The sequence below is a fragment of the Chiloscyllium plagiosum genome, unplaced genomic scaffold (genome assembly GCF_037043375.1).
Source record: "Chiloscyllium plagiosum isolate Xiang-an unplaced genomic scaffold, Cpla_swu_hap1 HiC_scaffold_49, whole genome shotgun sequence".
NCBI classification, from domain to species: Eukaryota; Metazoa; Chordata; class Chondrichthyes; order Orectolobiformes; family Hemiscylliidae; genus Chiloscyllium; species Chiloscyllium plagiosum.
Window position 1 is genome coordinate 1,206,957 of NW_028270187.1, and position 20,106 is coordinate 1,227,062.

The window sequence follows — 20,106 nt, forward strand, 5'->3', positions numbered from 1 at the left end:
GAAGGAATACATTTCCAAGTCAGGATGGTGAGTGCCTTGGAGGTGAACTTGTCTGATATGAAGGTGGTGTTCCCCTACATCAGCCTCCCTTATCCTTTTTTAGACAGAAGTCGTCATGAGTTTGAAGGTGTTTACAAATTACAAACCTATAGTTTACAAGGGCCATTTGAGGTAGTTTTGATTCAAAGAAAAGGCCTCCAAATTGTGAAGGAAATAACCCCGACAGACGTGAGGCCTGGGAACAGCTTAACATTCAACAAAGAATGATAAAAAGGCATTGATTACTGAAGAGCAAAGGAGTAAAAGAGTAAGGTTGTAGAAACCATTAAAAAGTGAAAGTTATGATAGGGATGTAAAGAGAGAAAGGAAAATACACGGGTTGGTGAAGACAAACGTAGTTCACTTAGAATTAAAATGGGGGGAGTCCACAATGGGGACCAAAAATGGTTTTCCAACTGAATATCTTCTCTTGTTCTGTGTTCACAAAAGGGGATATAATTAACACAGCGGCAATTTTGGGGAACACAGAGTTTAGTGAGATTGAGATAATGAAACCAAATCAGCATTATTTGGGAAATTGGGTTGAGGCAATGGATAGGACTGAAGGCTGAGAATTTGAGAAAACAATAGTCAGGTTCTGATGGAGTCAGCATGGATTTGAAGGGCCTGTTCCTGTGATTACTCTTCCATGTTCTCAGCTTGACAAACCGCCTGGAAATATCTCAGGGTGTAACCAGGAGAGCTGATGAGAGTTTAACAATCACTGGGGACAAAACAAAACTACAACTAACTCCCGGGACACCGGAGAAAGGCTGAGAGGAGAAATTCTATCCTTCCACACTTCCACTTGGTGATATTACTGGCCTGTGACTGTATGGATGTGAATATTGTCTCAGAGAGACTGGAGGAAAAGGGCGTGTCTGCTCGTCGAACGGAACTGTGTTTGTGTGTCCGCGAATATTATGATATTTCTGAGTCTCTCTTGTGCAAATCAAAAACATTTTCAATTCCAGTTATCCCCCGACTGCCCCACTAGACTCCAAAGGTGGAATTCAAGGGAATATATTTGTTGATTTCAAGATTTCAGTCTAAAAGTACCGACAATGTCAGCGCTCAGCTCAGAGTGCTCGATCTGTTCAGCAGCAAAATGCGTTTAACTCGACAGCGGAGCCGTCTATTCGAGTGAAACCTTTTCAGTCGCAAACCTTTCAGTGTCAGGGTGAGGAGCGATCGAGCCTGGCTCTCTGGAGATACGGAAATTCAGAGGAATCGGAGAGTTTAGACAGTTAGAGAAACACAGAGGCAGCAGGCGCAGGGAGCTGACGGCAGGTTGTCTCTGCACCGTCCGCTCGCTGCCTTGAAGTTGCTCAGTGCCGCCCCCCCCCAGCAGCTTCATTGCTGACCCAGTTCAGACTGACCCAGAGAGAGAGAGAGAGAGAGATTCAGCACAGAGTTCTCGACATGAGCGACAGTGCAGCCGCCGAAACGGCTCCTCCAGCCTCCGCTCCCACCAAAGCCAAGGCTCCCAAGAAAAAGGCGGCGTCTCCCAGGAAAAAAGCAGCCGGTCCCAAGTTGGGCGAGCAGATTCTGGGGATTGTCCGGGAGTGCAAGGATCGCAAGGGAACGTCTCTTTTCAGTATAAAGAAAGCGTTGGAGAGAAGCGGGGTCGATGTGAACAAGCGCAACTCCCAGATCAAGATGTGTATCAGGAGGTTACTGGTGAAAGGCTCCCTGACTCAGGTCAAGGGCAAGGGCGCCTCCGGCTCCTTCAAACTCACTCAGACTTCAGGCAAGGCAGAAGCGGCAAAGAAGGTGAGAACAGCAGCAAGCGGCAAGAAAGCGGCCGTGAAGAAAACACCAGGCAAGAAGGCAACAGCGAAAAAATCCCCAGCCAAGAAAGCAACAGGCAAGGGACCAACAGCTAAGAAAGCAACAGCTAAGAAAGCAGGTATCGGGAAGGCAGCCCCGCCAAAGAAAAAGTGAGTGAGCAAAGCAGCGCCGAAGAAAAAGCCTCCCGTGAAGAAGGTGAAAAAGGCCAAGAGCCCCAAGCCCCCCAGCAAATCGGTTAAAGCCAAGACCAAGGGCAAAGTGCCCAAGAAAGCAGCAAAGAAGTGAACCAGTCGGTGGAACATGTAACCATCTGAACCCAAAGGCTCTTCTCAGAGCCACCCACATCTCTCAGGGAAAGAGCTGAGCCCGGATCAAATGGTCCCTGTCCCGGTGCCGAGTGCAGACACCCCCAAGATGTTAATCCGACTGAATTACTCAAACACACACTCTCGCCACGGTTTGTGAGAGCACAGACCTGAGAATGGGGAAGGTATCACACGGGGAGGGTTTATTGATCTCCATCTGGTTATTTCACATCGCGACTTGTATTTCTGCCCGGACACCAATGTGACATATTGCAGGATTTGTATTTCATTGTCCCTTCCAGGAATGATGCTTTGTTCAGTTTTGATTCTGGGGCGGGGCGGATGTTATCATGGCGTGTTCTTTCGGTCTGTCTCTTCCAGACAGAGCAGGCAGTAATTCCACATTGTGTTCGGGCCCATTCCAATCTGGGTGAAACAAAGATGGACCGATACAGGGCGATTCTGTAACTTTCTCGGTGTACACTGTATTAGTTTGGAAGCTGTTTAAACCGGCGGGGTTGTTTAGATTGACTCACGGCGGTTGTTTGGCTGGGCTGTGAGAAACCCCTCGCTTTCCTCCTGCCTGTTACACACAGGTCAGGCAGTGATCCCCCGTCCTGTCGGGGTTAATTCCTGGCGGTTAGGAATGTGCACAATAACTGACTGATGCATTTGTCTGACCCTCATTGTCGTCAAATGTTAACAAGTGAAGTTCCAAACTGAGAGCTTCACAGTGATGACACAGAATATAACTGAAGTCCCCCCCGTCCCCCTTCAACTCTATTTTGATTTAGTCCCTGCCCTCCCCTTCACTGTTTGATCACACAGCACTGCCCTTCGATGTGAAAGGCACCGCTTGTCACTGGCCACTCGGGTGTTTCCTATCTTCCTGCTGGTGGAAATTGAATAAAGATTCCTGCACTTTGTGTCTCTCACTGTGTCTCACACCTGCACACACACACACACCATGGGTGCTGGGGGGAAAAATAAGCACTACCGCAGTTAGGTGGTAGTGTGGGGGTTTAATTTTTTTTGAAAATTAAAATTAAAAAAAATATAACCAGGAAAAAATAACATATAACTGAAGTACGCCTGCTCGTTTCCGTTGTAAAATTGCTGTCTCTTGTATACAGCTGTAAATGTTAACTGTTTTTTTTGTAAACTCTTTTGCAATTGTTCAATAAAGTTAATAAAAGCTGAAATTTATTAACTTCAGGGGGTGGGGGGGGGTGGAAAGGCAGGTTTGCAGAACTGAATGCATGTGCGTTTGATCGTCAGTTCGGGTTTCAGATCTTCGGAGGGTCGGTGGGATTATCGGTATCGCTGGCCCGGGTCACCGTTCATTGTCCATCCCCAAATGGGCCCAGAGGGCAGTTCAGAGTCAGGCCACCCCACTCTCCGCTCGGGAGGCAAAAGTCGGTCAGGAAAACAGCTTCATCCTCAATGAAATCAAACGGGTTTTTGTCTCTCTCCTCTCTTCCCCAAACGGCAATCGTCTGCAATTAGACTCAATTCCAAAGTTGTTACTGATTTCAAAAAAAAATCTAACCCAACTCCTCAGAACATTACTTGGGTCTCTGGATTAACAGTCCTACAATAATGTCGCAGGCCCTCACCTCGCCTTGCCCTTTGTGAATATAGATTTAGAGCACAGAGACAGTCAGGGACAGACCATTCCATGCTTGAGCCGCGAACTGTGGACAGAGGGCGGGCAGGTACCACAAAAGCTGGTCCTTTCTCAAGGACACTGTGCCCTTGGTTTTTTTTTCTCTCTCCGCGGGGTCATAAACAGGTCCCGGTTCTGATTAGGTTGGTTTGCTACAGAGATTATGGGTATTAAGAGGCCTTTTGTTGATATGTAAACAGATGAGACTTCAGGCCAAAGTGGTCATGCCTTAGAAGTGACCGGGATAATGAAAGAGGGGGGTGAGACTTCAGACCAAAGTGGTCATGCCTTAGAAGTGACCGGGATAATGAAAGAGGGGGGTGAGACTTCAGACCAAAGTGGTCATGCCTTAGAAGTGACCGGGATAATGAAAGAGGGGTGGCCAGCTCTCCAGCTGAGCAGTTCAGTCCAGACTTTTTTTCGGAGTTCAACAGTGAGCTGTGTGGAAACAGGTTGCTAAAAATAAACTCTCCCCTTTTGTCCTTCTAACGTCAACCTGTCAGTATTTGTTCCATTTTTACAGTTTTTATTTAAAAGGGGGAATTGTTTATTGGGACTGGAGTGTATATTCAGAACAGCATAATTAAGTCTCGTTTGGATAGACTAAGTTCTGTCAGGGTTCCTTATCCTGTTTTTTTGTCTTTCATTGTGTAATTTTGTGAATACATTTCTGTCTGCTTTGAAACCTGGCAGTCAACCTCGCTAACTTACTCCGGGTAATTTTCACTGCACACTTACCGAAACCAATTGCAAAGTTATGATCTGCTTGAGAATGTTTTGAGTGGTCTGTGTTGTCCCTCTATTCACCAGCCATGCGTGAATAGCTGTGAATCTCACTTGGCACATCACCATCCTTTCCTGGATTAACCAAACCCCACATTTCCTGAGTTGTCATAAAACTGAATAATTACCAAAGATGGTTGTAAAATTCCCCAACAACCTTTTTGTTTCAGAGTCAGATTGATAAAGAAGAGGTACTGTTTATTCCAGGTAATTAGATTCTAATTACAGACAAACAATTACAAATAAACTATTCAACACCATTTGTTTTCCCCAAGTTCAGCAATCACGAACTCTATGGTATGTGTTTCTGCATCCCTTTTCTAACCGGTTATAATATTGCACACAACTCGGAGTGTTCCAATGAACGTGTTTCTGCTGTAATGCTGCTGCCATCTCTTTGTCCTCAGTTCTGAGGAAGGGTCATCCCCAAAATCTCTCCAGAGAGGCTGAGCGTTTCCAGCAATTGCTGTGTTTGTGTCCTCTCAGTTTAAAGCAGAGTCTTCGGTCAACAGACTGAAAAGTAAATGAAGATGTGACCCAGGTGACTCAGGAAAGCCAGATTGGACAGGGTTACCTCGAAATGTACCGAGGGGATAAAATATCAGGAATGTATTCCATTTGTGACCGCATGTTCTCCCGACAGCAGGCAAAGCAGCTCAATCCCCAAACCCACCGGGATGGGAGTTTTCATTCTTCCTCAGTATGCTCAAAAAAGGGATCGTCACTTGCAGGACCATCGCTCACAGGATCCTCATTCACGGGGTCAGACCAGAACTTCATCTGGTTGCAGTTCCCGATCTGAAGACCAGAGAGCTGGTCAGAGGTGATGTCGATGTGAAACTCAGTTCCTGTGCCTGAGACTCCTTCCTCCCTGGCCTCAGTCCCACCAGTCTCTGAGACTCCTCTCTCCTTGGCCTCAGTCCCACCAGTCTCTGAGACTCCTCTCTCCTTGGCCTCAGTACCACCAGTCTCTGAGACTCCTCCCTCCTTGGCCTCAGCTTTCGAACCACCTTAGCAAGACCAGAAAAAGACATTTACATTAACACCGTCCACCTCAGCTCCCACACATCTCTCTGCCAATGAAGGATGTTTGAAATGAGGCCACGCTCCAAATAGCAGAAATGCAGCATGGATTTCTGCTCAGCAAGGTCCCATGAACACAATGTGCCAACCATTGAGTCACTGGCTTTCTCAGTGATGGGTAAACATTAGCCTCAGGACAGAGGGAAACACTCCCACCAGCACCATGGGACCTTCAATAATAGCTGTAGGATGTTTTAAATCAACTGTACGTCCAGTTTAACATCTCAGCCACCCAAGCACAGTGCGGCAATCCCTCAGCACTGACCCTCCGACAGCACGGCGCTCCCTCAGCACTGACCCTCTGATAGAGTCAGTGCTGAGACAGTGCCACACTGTCAGAGGGTCAGTGCTGAGGGCGTGCCACACTATGACAGTGTGGCGCTCCCTCAGCACTGATGGTCCCACAGCGCCTGCTCCCTCAGCCCTGGCCCTCTGACAGTGCAGCACTCCCTCAGCACTGACCCTCCGACAGCGCCCGCTCCCTCAGCACTGACCCTCCGACAGCGCCCGCTCCCTCAGCACTGACCCTCTGACAGCGCCCGCTCCCTCAGCACTGACCCTCTGACAGCGCCCGCTCCCTCAGCACTGACCCTCCGACAGTGCCCACTCCCTCAGCACTGACCCTCCAACAGTGCGGCACTCCCTCAGCACTGACCCTCCGACAGCGCCCGCTCCCTCAGCACTGGCCCTTCGAAAGTGCCCACTCCCTCAGCACTGACCCTCCGACAGCGCCCGCTCCCTCAGCACTGGCCCTTCGACAGTGCCCACTCCCTCAGCCCTGGCCCTCCGACAGTGCAGCACTCCCTCGGCACTGACCCTCTGACAGCGCGGCACTCCCTCAGCATTGACCCTCCGACAGCGCCCGCTCCCTCAGCACTGACCCTCTGACAGCGCGGCACTCCCTCAGCATTGACCCTCCGACATCGCCCGCTCCCTCAGCACTGACCCTCCGACAGCGCCCGCTCCCTCAGCACTGGCCCTTCGACAGTGCCCACTCCCTCAGCACTGACCCTCCGACAGTGCCCACTCCCTCAGCACTGACCCTCCGACAGTGCCCACTCCCTCAGCCCTGGCCCTCCGACAGTGCGGCACTCCCTCAGCACTGACCCTCTGACAGTGCGGCACTCCCTCAGCACTGACCCTCCGACAGCGCGGCACTCCCTCAGCATTGACCCTCCGACAGCGCCCGCTCCCTCAGCACTGGCCCTTCGACAGTGCCTACTCCCTCAGCACTGACCCTCCGACAGTGCCCACTCCCTCAGCACTGACCCTCCGACAGTGCCCACTCCCTCAGCCCTGGCCCTCCGACAGTGCAGCACTCCCTCAGCACTGACCCTCTGACAGCGCGGCACTCCCTCAGCACTGACCCTCCGACAGCGCGGCGTTCCTCAGCACTGACCCTCCGACAGCACCCACTCCCCCAGCACTGGCTCTCTGACAGAGCCCGTTCCCTCAGCACTGACCCTCCGACAGTGCGGCACTCCCTCAGCACTGACCCTCTGACAGTGCGGCGCTCCCTCAGCACTGACCCTCCGACAGTGCCCACTCCCTCAGCACTGACCCTCCGACAGTGCGGCACTCCCTCAGCACTGACCCTCCGACAGTGCGGCACTCCCTCAGCACTGACCCTCCGACAGTGCCCACTCCCTCAGCACTGACCCTCCGACAGTGCCCACTCCCTCAGCACTGACCCTCCGACAGTGCCCACTCCCTCAGCACTGACCTTCCAACAGTGTCTACTCCCTCAGCACTGACCCTCCGACAGTGCGGCACTCCCTCAGCACTGACCCTCCGCCAGTGCCCACTCCCTCTGCACTGACCCTCTGCCAGTGCCCACTCCATCAGCCCTGACCCTCTGACAGTGTGGCACTCCCTCAGCACTGACCCTATGACAGTGCGGCACTCCCTCAGCACTGACCCTCCGCCAGTGCCCACTCCCTCAGCACTGACCCTCCGACAGTGCCTACTCCCTCAGCACTAACCCTCCGACAGTGCGGCACTCCCTCAGCACTGACCCTCCGCCAGTGCCCACTCCCTCAGCACTGACCCTCTGCCAGTGCCCACTCCATCAGCCCTGACCCTCTGACAGTGTGGCGCTCCCTCAGCACTGACCCTATGACAGTGCGGCACTCCCTCAGCACTGACCCTCCGCCAGTGCCCACTCCCTCAGCACTGACCCTCCGACAGTGCCTACTCCCTCAGCACTGACCCTCCGACAGTGCGGCGCTCCCTCAGCATTGACCCTCCGACAGCGCCCGCTCCCTCAGCACTGACCCTCCGACAGTGCCCACTCCCTCAGCACTGACCCTCCGACAGTGCCCACTCCCTCAGCACTGACCCTCCGACAGTGCCCACTCCCTCAGCCCTGGCCCTCCGACAGTGCGGCACTCCCTCAGCACTGTCCCTCTGACAGCGCGGCACTCCCTCAGCACTGACCCTCCGACAGCACCCACTCCCTCAGCACTGACTCTCCGACAGTGCGGCACTCCCTCAGCACTGACCCTCCGACAGTGCCCACTGCCTCAGCACTGACCCTCCGACAGTGCCCACTCCCTCAGCACTGACCCTCCTTCAGTGTGGCACTCCCTCAGCACTGTCCCTCTGACAGCGCGGCACTCCCTCAGCACTGACCCTCCGACAGCACCCACTCCCTCAGCACTGACTCTCCGACAGAGCCCGTTCCCTCAGCACTGACTCTCCGACAGTGCGGCACTCCCTCAGCACTGACCCTCTGACAGTGCCCACTGCCTCAGCACTGACCCTCCGACAGTGCCCACTCCCTCAGCACTGACCCTCCTTCAGTGTGGCACTCTCTCAGCACTGACCCTCCTTCAGTGTGGCGCTCCCTCAGCACTGACCCTCTGACAGTGCCCACTCCCTCAGCACTGACCCTCCGACAGAGCCCGTTCCCTCAGCACTGACTCTCCGACAGTGCGGCACTCCCTCAGCACTGACCCTCTGACAGTGCGGAGCTCCCTCAGCACTGACCCTCCGACAGTGCCCACTGCCTCAGCACTGACCCTCCGACAGTGCCCACTCCCTCAGCACTGACCCTCCTTCAGTGTGGCACTCTCTCAGCACTGACCCTCCTTCAGTGTGGCGCTCCCTCAACACTGACCCTCCTTCAGTGTGGCGCTCCCTCAGCACTGACCCTCCTTCAGTGTGGCGCTCCCTCAGCACTGACCCTCTGACAGTGCCCACTGCCTCAGCACTGACCCTCCGACAGTGCCCACTCCCTCAGCACTGACCCTCCTTCAGTGTGGCACTCCCTCAGCACTGTCCCTCTGACAGCGCGGCACTCCCTCAGCACTGACCCTCCGACAGCACCCACTCCCTCAGCACTGACTCTCCGACAGAGCCCGTTCCCTCAGCACTGACTCTCCGACAGTGCGGCACTCCCTCAGCACTGACCCTCTGACAGTGCCCACTGCCTCAGCACTGACCCTCCGACAGTGCCCACTCCCTCAGCACTGACCCTCCTTCAGTGTGGCACTCTCTCAGCACTGACCCTCCTTCAGTGTGGCGCTCCCTCAGCACTGACCCTCTGACAGTGCCCACTCCCTCAGCACTGACCCTCCGACAGAGCCCGTTCCCTCAGCACTGACTCTCCGACAGTGCGGCACTCCCTCAGCACTGACCCTCTGACAGTGCGGAGCTCCCTCAGCACTGACCCTCCGACAGTGCCCACTGCCTCAGCACTGACCCTCCGACAGTGCCCACTCCCTCAGCACTGACCCTCCTTCAGTGTGGCACTCTCTCAGCACTGACCCTCCTTCAGTGTGGCGCTCCCTCAGCACTGACCCTCCTTCAGTGTGGCGCTCCCTCAGCACTGACCCTCCTTCAGTGTGGCGCTCCCTCAGCACTGACCCTCTGACAGTGCCCACTCCCTCAGCACTGACCCTCCGACAGTGCCCACTCCCTCAGCACTGACCCTCCTTCAGTGTGGCGCTCCCTCAGCACTGACCCTCCATCAGTGCCTACTCCCTCAGCACTGACCCTCTGACAGCGCGGCACTCCCTCAGCACTGACCCTCCGACAGCGCGGCGTTCCTCAGCACTGACCCTCCGACAGCACCCACTCCCCCAGCACTGTCTCTCCGACAGAGCCCGTTCCCTCAGCACTGACCCTCCGACAGTGCGGCACTCCCTCAGCACTGACCCTCTGACAGTGCGGCGCTCCCTCAGCACTGACCCTCCGACAGTGCGGCACTCCCTCAGCACTGACCCTCCGACAGTGCGGCACTCCCTCAGCACTGACCCTCCGACAGTGCCCACTCCCTCAGCACTGACCCTCCGACAGTGCCCACTCCCTCAGCACTGACCCTCCGACAGTGCCCACTCCCTCAGCACTGACCTTCCAACAGTGTCTACTCCCTCAGCACTGACCCTCCGACAGTGCGGCACTCCCTCAGCACTGACCCTCCGCCAGTGCCCACTCCCTCTGCACTGACCCTCTGCCAGTGCCCACTCCATCAGCCCTGACCCTCTGACAGTGTGGCGCTCCCTCAGCACTGACCCTATGACAGTGCGGCACTCCCTCAGCACTGACCCTCCGCCAGTGCCCACTCCCTCAGCACTGACCCTCCGACAGTGCCTACTCCCTCAGCACTAACCCTCCGACAGTGCGGCACTCCCTCAGCACTGACCCTCCGCCAGTGCCCACTCCCTCAGCACTGATCCTCTGCCAGTGCCCACTCCATCAGCCCTGACCCTCTGACAGTGTGGCGCTCCCTCAGCACTGACCCTATGACAGTGCGGCACTCCCTCAGCACTGACCCTCCGCCAGTGCCCACTCCCTCAGCACTGACCCTCCGACAGTGCCCACTCCCTCAGCACTGACCCTCCGACAGTATCCTCTCCCTCAGCACTGACCCTCCGACAGCGCAGCACTCCCTCAGCACTGACCCTCCGACAGTGCGGCACTCCCTCAGCACTGACCCTCCGACAGTGCCTACTCCCTCAGCACTGACCCTCCGACAGTGCGGCGCTCCCTCAGCATTGACCCTCCGACAGCGCCCGCTCCCTCAGCACTGACCCTCCGACAGTGCCCGCTCCCTCAGCACTGACCCTCCGACAGTGCCCACTCCCTCAGCACTGACCCTCCGACAGTGCCCACTCCCTCAGCACTGTCCCTCTGACAGCGCGGCACTCCCTCAGCACTGACCCTCCGACAGCACCCACTCCCTCAGCACTGACTCTCCGACAGAGCCCGTTCCCTCAGCACTGACTCTCCGACAGTGCGGCACTCCCTCAGCACTGACCCTCCGACAGTGCCCACTGCCTCAGCACTGACCCTCCGACAGTGCCCACTGCCTCAGCACTGACCCTCCTTCAGTGTGGCACTCCCTCAGCACTGTCCCTCTGACAGCGCGGCACTCCCTCAGCACTGACCCTCCGACAGCACCCACTCCCTCAGCACTGACTCTCCGACAGAGCCCGTTCCCTCAGCACTGACTCTCCGACAGTGCGGCACTCCCTCAGCACTGACCCTCTGACAGTGCCCACTGCCTCAGCACTGACCCTCCGACAGTGCCCACTCCCTCAGCACTGACCCTCCTTCAGTGTGGCACTCTCTCAGCACTGACCCTCCTTCAGTGTGGCGCTCCCTCAGCACTGACCCTCTGACAGTGCCCACTCCCTCAGCACTGACCCTCCGACAGAGCCCGTTCCCTCAGCACTGACTCTCCGACAGTGCGGCACTCCCTCAGCACTGACCCTCTGACAGTGCGGAGCTCCCTCAGCACTGACCCTCCGACAGTGCCCACTGCCTCAGCACTGACCCTCCGACAGTGCCCACTCCCTCAGCACTGACCCTCCTTCAGTGTGGCACTCTCTCAGCACTGACCCTCCTTCAGTGTGGCGCTCCCTCAGCACTGACCCTCCTTCAGTGTGGCGCTCCCTCAGCACTGACCCTCCTTCAGTGTGGCGCTCCCTCAGCACTGACCCTCTGACAGTGCCCACTCCCTCAGCACTGACCCTCCGACAGTGCCCACTCCCTCAGCACTGACCCTCCTTCAGTGTGGCGCTCCCTCAGCACTGACCCTCCATCAGTGCCTACTCCCTCAGCACTGACCCTCCATCAGTGCCTACTCCCTCAGCACTGACCCTCCGACAGTGCGGCGCTCCCTCAGCACTGACCCTCCGACAGTGCGGCGCTCCCTCAGCACTGACCCTCCGACAGTGCGGCGCTCCCTCAGCACTGACCCTCCGACAGTGCGGCGCTCCCTCAGCACTGACCCTCCGACAGTGCCCACTCCCTCAGCACTGACCCTCCTTCAGTGTGGCGCTCCCTCAGCACTGACCCTCCTTCAGTGTGGCGCTCCCTCAGCACTGACCCTCCATCAGTGCCTGCTCCCTCAGCACTGACCCTCCGACAGTGCGGCGCTCCCTCAGCACTGACCCTCCGACAGTGCGGCGCTCCCTCAGCACTGACCCTCCGACAGTGCGGCGCTCCCTCAGCACTGACCCTCCGACAGTGCGGCGCTCCCTCAGCACTGACCCTCCGACAGTGCGGCGCTCCCTCAGCACTGACCCTCCGACAGTGCGGCGCTCCCTCAGCACTGACCCTCCGACAGTGCGGCGCTCCCTCAGCACTGACCCTCCGACAGTGCGGCGCTCCCTCAGCACTGACCCTCCGACAGTGCGGCGCTCCCTCAGCACTGACCCTCCGACAGTGCGGCGCTCCCTCAGCACTGACCCTCCGACAGTGCGGCGCTCCCTCAGCACTGACCCTCCGTCAGTGCGGCGCTCCCTCAGCACTGACCCTCCGACAGTGCGGCGCTCCCTCAGCACTGACCCTCCGACAGTGCGGCGCTCCCTCAGCACTGACCCTCCGACAGTGCGGCGCTCCCTCAGCACTGACCCTCCGACAGTGCGGCGCTCCCTCAGCACTGACCCTCCGACAGTGCGGCGCTCCCTCAGCACTGACCCTCCGACAGTGCGGCGCTCCCTCAGCACCGACCCTCCGACAGTGCGGCGCTCCCTCAGCACCGACCCTCCGACAGTGCGGCGCTCCCTCAGCACCGACCCTCCGACAGTGCGGCGCTCCCTCAGCACCGACCCTCCGACAGTGCGGCGCTCCCTCAGCACCGACCCTCCGACAGTGCGGCGCTCCCTCAGCACCGACCCTCCGACAGTGCGGCGCTCCCTCAGCACCGACCCTCCGACAGTGCGGCGCTCCCTCAGCACCGACCCTCCGACAGTGCGGCGCTCCCTCAGCACCGACCCTCCGACAGTGCGGCGCTCCCTCAGCACCGACCCACCGACGGTGCGGCGCTCCCTCAGCACCGACCCTCCGACAGTGCCCACTCCCTCAGCACCGACCCTCCGACAGTGCGGCACTCCCTCAGCACTGACCCTCCGACAGTGCCCACTCCCTCAGCACTGACCCTCCGACAGTGCCCACTCCCTCAGCACTGACCCTCCGACAGTGCGGCGCTCCCTCAGCACTGACCCTCCGACAGTGCGGCGCTCCCTCAGCACTGACCCTCCGACAGTGCCCACTCCCTCAGCACTGACCCTCCGACAGTGCGGCACTCCCTCAGCACTGACCCTCCGACAGTGCAGCGCTCCCTCAGCACTGACCCTCCGACAGTGCAGCGCTCCCTCAGCACTGACCCTCCGACAGTGCCCACTCCCTCAGCACTGACCCTCCGACAGTGCGGCGCTCCCTCAGCACTGACCCTCCGACAGTGCGGCGCTCCCTCAGCACTGACCCTCCGACAGTGCGGCGCTCCCTCAGCACTGACCCTCCGACAGTGCGGCGCTCCCTCAGCACTGACCCTCCGACAGTGCGACGCTCCCTCAGCACTGACCCTCCGACAGTGCGGCGCTCCCTCAGCACTGACCCTCCGACAGTGCGACGCTCCCTCAGCACTGACCCTCCGACAGTGCGGCGCGCCCTCAGCACTGACCCTCCGACAGTGCGGCGCTCCCTCAGCACTGACCCTCCGACAGTGCGGCGCTCCCTCAGCACTGACCCTCCGACAGTGCGGCGCTCCCTCAGCACTGACCCTCCGACAGTGCGGCGCTCCCTCAGCACTGACCCTCCGACAGTGCGGCGCTCCCTCAGCACTGACCCTCCGACAGTGCGGCGCTCCCTCAGCACTGACCCTCCGACAGTGCGGCATTCTCCAAGAATTATTCTCCCGTTGGGTGAGCCTAGAAACAGGGGCCATAGTCTCAGGATGAGAAGCTGCAGCTTTTGCACTGAAACGCGGTGGAATCTGTCGACTTGAGGAAAGTGGGTGTGAAACATAGAACATAGGAAAGTACAGCACAGGTCAGGGTCTTCAGCCAGTGATCGTGTGCCAAGGATTATTCCTAATCTAACCTAACCTACGCACCCCTCAATTCACTGCTGTCCATGTGCATGTCCAGCAGTCGCTTGAGTGTCCCTAATAACTCTGCTTCCCCCACCACCACTAGCAACGCATTCCATGCATTCACAAGTCTTAGACCTTGGACTCCCCTGCTCCAGCGGATTTCGGAGGCTCGCGCATTGAGGACGAGAGGATAATGTCGGAGACGGCCCTGGCAGACATGGATGAGCCTTCGATCTGGAGCAGCTGGCTGGCTGACTGAAATGGCCTCAGCCAGCGTCTACGAGGTGGTTACCTGCAGTGGCTCTCTCCTCTTCCCGCTGCCTGGGGTCTCTTCTGCCAGTCACGGTGTTTTGGGAGCCCACCTGGACGTAGCAGTTACCATGGGCACCACCGGTGATGTTATTGCTGGTGACCCCGTGCTGTTGGATGTTGGTAATCTGGTCGCCATAGTGATAGGTGATGGAGTAATGGTAGTTGTTCATCTGGACACTGGGCTCTGCTCTGTCAGCTTGTGTTCTCGGCCACTCTCTTGTCCGATCGCTGCCTGCGGAATCTGACAAAGAAGCAGGGAAAAGGGAGACCATTCAGCCCTGCCTTCAGGTCAGACACCTGATCAATCCCGCTCCCTTAGATAAATGCGAGGTGCTGCATTTTGGGAAAGCAAATCAGGGCAGGACTTACACAGTTAATAGGAAGGTCCTGGGGAGTGTTGTTAAACAAAGAGACCTTGGAGTGCAGGTTCATAGTTCCTTGAATGTGCAGTCGCAAGTAGATAGGAAAGTGAAGGTGGCGTTTGGTATGCTTTCCTTTATTGGTCAGAGCATCGCGTATAAGGTTTGGGAGGTCATGTTGCGACTCTACAGGACATTCGTTAGGCCCCTTTCAGAACACTGCGTGCAACTCTGGTCTCCCTCATTTTGGAAGGATGTTGTGAAACTTCACAAACTAATTATAAAAATGTTGCCAAGGTTGGAGGGTTTGAACAATAGGGAGAGGCTGAATAGGTTGGGGCTGTTTTCTCTGGAGCGTCGGAGTCTGAGAGGTGACCTTATAGAGGTTTATAAAATCATGAGGGGCATGGATAGGGTATTTTCCCTGGGGTGGGGGAGTCCAGAACTAGAGGGCGTTGGTGAGAGGGAAAAAATTTAAAAGAGACCTAAGGGACAAATGTTTCCTGCAGAGGGTGGTGTGTGTATGGAATGAGCTGCCAGAGAAAGTGGAGGAGGTTGGTACAATTGCAACATTTAAAAGGCATCTGAATGGGTATATGAACAGGAAGGGTTTAGAGGGATGTGGGCCAAGTTCTGGCAAATGGGACTAAATTAGGTTAGGATATCTGGTCAGCATAGATGAGTTGGACCTGTTGGGTCTGTTCGTGCTGTACATCTCTGACTCTATGACCTCTTTCCCTTGTCTTCCGTAAATAGAGTCATGTACAGCATGGAAACAGACCCTTCAGTCCAACTCGTCCATGCCGACCAGATATCCCAACCTAATCTAGGCCCATATGCCTCTAAACCTTCTTATTCATATGCCCATCCAAATGCCTTTTAAATGTTGCAATTGTACCACCCTCTGTGGGAAAAAGTTGCCTCTAATGTCTCTTTTATATCGTTTCCCTCTCACCCTAAACCTATGCCCTCTAGTTCTGGACTCCCCAACCCCAGGGAAAAGACTTTGCCTATATATCCTATCCGTGCCCCTCATGATTTTATAAACCCCTTTAAGGTCACCCCTCAGCCTCCGACGCTCCAGGGAAAACAGCCCCAGCCTGTTCAGCCTCTCCCTATAGCTCAAATCCTCCAACCCTGGCAACATCCTTGTAAATCTTTTCTGAACCCTTTCAAGTTTCACAACATCTTTCCGATAGGAAGGAGACCAGAATTGCACGCAGTATTCCAACAGTGGCCTAACCAATGACCTGTACAGCCGCCACATGACCTCCCAACTCCTGTACTCAATACTCTGACCAATAAAGGAAAGCATACCAAACGCCTTCTTCACTATTCTATCTACCTGTGACTCCACTTTCAAAGAGCTATGAACCTGCACTCCAAGGTCTCTTTGTTCAGCAACATTCCCCAAGAACTTAACATGAAGAGTGTAAGTCATGCTAAAGTTTGCTTTCCCAAAATGCAGCACCTCACATTTATCTGAATTAAACTCCATCTGCCACTTCTCAGCCCATTGGCCCATCTGGTCAAGATCCTGTTGTAATCTGAGGTAACCCTCTTCGCTGTCCACTACCCCTCCACATTTGGTGTCATCTGCAAACTTACTAACTGTACCTCTTATGCTCGCATCCAAATCATTTATATAAATGATGAAAAGTAGTGGACCCAGCACCGATCCTTGTGGCACTCCACTGGTCACAGGCCTCCAGTCTGAAAAACAATCCTCTACCCCCACCCTCTGTCTTCCACCTTTGAGCCAGTTCTGTATCCAAATTGGTAGTTCTGCCTGTATTCCTGAGATCTGACTTTGCTAACCAGTCTCCCATGGGGAACTTTGTCAAACACCTTACTGAAGTCCATATCGATCACATCTACCGCTCTGCCCTCAGCAATCCTCTTTGTTACTTCTTGATAAAACGCAATCAAATTCATGAGACATGATTTCCCACGCACAAAGCCATGTTGACTATCCCTAATCAGTCCTTGCCTTTCCAAATACATGTACATCCTGTCCCTCGAAGTATAATATCCATGTGACAATGCTGAAGCTTTAAAGAGGTTATTTTTGTCATTTCTTTCTTTCCAAAAAAGAAGGGATTTTTACGAGAGAGGAGTTGATCTGTCTATTTGGAAAGCCTGTATAGAGATTGTGTGGCCTTGGGATTTTAATTTTTAAAGTTGGAACGGTAGGAGTCACCTAATAGGATGTGACCAGCCCTTACAGTCCAGGATTTCCAGTATTTAAGGTCGGTTCAGTATTCAGCAGCTGCTTATGAAAACTCAACTGGGCAGGAGCTGCTGGAGTCTCACTTTATTTTTTTAACATCAACAAAAACAGAACTTGTTGGGAGAGCTCAGCAGGTACAGCAGCATCTGCAGAGAAATATCGGAGGTAACGTTTCGGGGCTGACAACTCCTCCTCAGAACGGTCACTTGGGCCTGAAACGTTAACTGTAATTTCTCTCCACAGATGCTGCCAGACCTACTGAGCTTTTCCAGCACTTTCTATTTATGGTTTCTGATTTACACTGTCTGCAGTTTTACTTTTCGGTTTTTACTTAGAAATTATTTCCTCCCTCTCTCAGATACAGATGGAAGCTTGGGTTCTCTCCTTTGATGGGTTAACCTGCGCGACAGGACTGTTTTTCTGAATTTGGCTTTTTGCCAAAGGGATGTGTTTACGGGATGTAACTGTGTTAGAATAATTCATTAGTAATAGTTACTGCACCTATTATACTTGTTGCGTTTTTCAAGAGTTAAGCTATTTTCAGCTCTTGTTTCTTTAGTTGTATTTTAACTATAGTGTTTAAATAAATTATATTTCCCTTAACGTCGACCAATCGAATTGCATCTGTAACACAGCACGTTACATTTTCCATTGAAAATAAATCAATGGTTAGGGTCTAACCATTTTAAAATACTTTGAGGAGGCCTGGTCTGGTCCATTGCACCCACTCCACATCCTTTTTGAGAAAATCTGGTTGACTCTGCTCCCACAGGGCGGGCCCAGATACTAACTCCCTGCCTCGAAATGAGATGTTACCGCACTCCCCTCACTCCACTACGTTCCCTCGATCTTTCCCCTCGCTCCCAGTGTCTCCCTCTGCTTCCCAACTCCCCCCCCACAGGGCGGAAGGTGGCCATTCAGCCCATCAGATGAGCATCCCACCCAGACCTCTCTGTCTCTATCACACACACATCAAATAAAAACGGTCTCTTGTCATCCCTCACCCTCCCCACACTCCCTCCTTTCCCCCATTCTCTCTTTCCAAGGCATTCCTGATATCCTTGGGATGTGGACGGGCCTGTATCCCCCACCTCCTTCCCTTGATGGCAGGACGCTCCATGACAAACCGTCCTGCCTCACCAGGCCCTGCCTCTTGAGGGCGTACAGCGATGGGTTGACCGACTTCTTGGACTCTTTGCCCATGAACCTGGCGAGCTGCAGGGCAGTAACAGAGCCCCGGTTTGACAGCTGGCTGAGAATGTCCTGTTCGAGTGGACCTGGGCAGGATGGGATGAGAAAGTGAAGAGACGTCAGTGAACAAGCAGTGGCTGGCTATACTCTCAGGAGCCAACCCCATGTGGGCCCAAACATACCACCCCCACCCCCAACTTTCTCAGTCTCACACCCACGCCACTTTCTCAGTCTCACACCCCCACCACTTTCTCAGTCTAACACCCTCGCCCCCAACTTTCTCAGTCTCACACCCACGCCACTTTCTCAGTCTAACACCCCCACCCCCAACTTTCTCAGTCTCAACGCCCAACTTTCTCAGTCTCACACCCACGCAACTTTCTCAGTCTCACACCCACGCCACTTTCTCAGTCTAACACCCCCACCCCCAACTTTATCAGTCTCAACGCCCAACTTTCTCAGTCTCAACGCCCAACTTTCTCAGTCTCACACCCCCCCAACTTTCTCAGTCTCACACCCCCCCAACTTTCTCAGTCTCACACCCCCCCAACTTTCTCAGTCTAACACCCCCGCCCCCAACTTTCTCAGTCTCAACGCCCAGCTTTCTCAGTCTCACCCCCCAACTTTCTCAGTCTCACACCCCCAACTTTCTCAGTCTCACACCCACGCAACTTTCTCAGTCTAACACCCCCGCCCCCAACTTTCTCAGTCTCACACCCCCGCCACTTTCTCAGTCTCACACCCACGCAACTTTCTCAGTCTCAACCCCCAACTTTCTCAGTCTCACACCCACGCAACTTTCTCAGTCTCAACCCCCAACTTTCTCAGTCTCACACCCACGCAACTTTCTCAGTCTCAACCCCCAACTTTCTCAGTCTCACACCCACGCAACTTTCTCAGTCTCACACCCCCCCAACTTTCTCAGTCTCACCCCCCCCAGCCTTCTCAGTCTCTCACACTCCCCCAGCCTTCTCAGTCTCTCACACTCCCCCAGCCTTCTCAGTCTCTCACACACACCCAGCCTTCTCAGTCTCACACACACACCCAGCCTACTCAGTCTCACACACTCCCCCAGCCTTCTCAGTCTCACACACTCCCCTAACCTTCTCAGTCTCTCTCACACTCCCCCAGCCTTCTCAGTCTCTCACACACGCCCCCAGCCTTCTCAGTCTCTCACACACGCCCCCAGCCTTCTCAGTCTCTCACACACGCCCCCAGCCTTCTCAGTCTCTCACACACGCCCCCAGCCTTCTCAGTCTCTCACACTCCCCCAGCCTTCTCAGTCTCACACACTCCCCTAACCTTCTCAGTCTCACACTCCCCCAGCCTTCTCAGTCTCACACACTCCCCCAGCCTTCTCAGTCTCTCACACTCCCCCAGCCTTCTCAGTCTCACACACTCCCCTAACCTTCTCAGTCTCACACTCCCCCAGCCTTCTCAGTCTCACACACTCCCCCAGCCTTCTCAGTCTCACACACTCCCCCAGCCTTCTCAGTCTCACACACTCCCCCAGCCTTCTCAGTCTCACACATCCCCAGCCTTCTCAGTCTCTCACACACACCCAGCCTTCTCAGTCTCACACACTCCCCCGGCCGACTCAGTCTCACACACTCCCCCAGCCTTCTCAGTCTCACACACTCCCCCAGCCTTCTCAGTCTCACACACTCCCCCAGCCTTCTCAGTCTCACACACTCCCCCAGCCTTCTCAGTCTCACACATCCCCAGCCTTCTCAGTCTCTCACACACACCCAGCCTTCTCAGTCTCACACACACACCCAGCCTACTCAGTCTCACACACTCCCCCAGCCTTCTCAGTCTCTCTCACACTCCCCCAGCCTTCTCAGTCTCTCTCACACTCCCCCAGCCTTCTCAGTCTCACACACTCCCCCAGCCTTCTCAGTCTCACACACTCCCCCAGCCTACTCAGTCTCACACACTCCCCCAGCCTTCTCAGTCTCACACACTCCCCCGGCCGACTCAGTCTCACACACTCCCCCAGCCTTCTCAGTCTCACACACTCCCCC

At 55.4% G+C, this 20,106-nt stretch overlaps 2 protein-coding genes across 6 annotated transcripts in view; one reads left to right on the forward strand and one right to left on the reverse strand.

The window, feature by feature from the left end:
- Positions 1–1,417: 1,417 nt before the first annotated feature.
- LOC148135365 (histone H1.1-like) lies at positions 1,418–3,337 on the forward strand. The gene has a single exon (XM_087984942.1). It carries the CDS (start codon positions 1,462–1,464, stop codon positions 1,981–1,983), a length of 522 nt encoding a protein of 173 aa, XP_087841068.1. The 5' UTR covers positions 1,418–1,461; the 3' UTR covers positions 1,984–3,337.
- A 1,428-nt stretch (positions 3,338–4,765) lies between these two features.
- LOC148135366 (uncharacterized) overlaps positions 4,766–20,106 on the reverse strand; it is a 41,865-nt gene continuing 26,524 nt past the window's right edge. For 3 of the 5 annotated variants that reach the window (XM_087984549.1, XM_087984547.1, XM_087984550.1), the window contains exons 4-6: positions 17,983–18,168; positions 14,283–14,543; positions 4,766–5,594 (exon numbers count right to left, since the gene is read on the reverse strand). In XM_087984549.1, the coding sequence (XP_087840675.1) occupies positions 5,272–5,594; positions 14,283–14,543; positions 17,983–18,168 (770 nt within the window). In that variant the 3' untranslated portion in view covers positions 4,766–5,271. The remainder of the gene's footprint in view (positions 5,595–14,282; positions 14,544–17,982; positions 18,169–20,106) is intronic. The other 2 variants (XM_087984548.1, XM_087984551.1) reach the window with 2 other exon arrangements.

Excerpts from the sequence above, each read along its gene's own strand:
- LOC148135365 (XM_087984942.1), top strand. The coding sequence starts at position 1,462 with ATGAGCGACAGTGCAGCCGCCGAAACGGCTCCTCCAGCCTCCGCTCCC.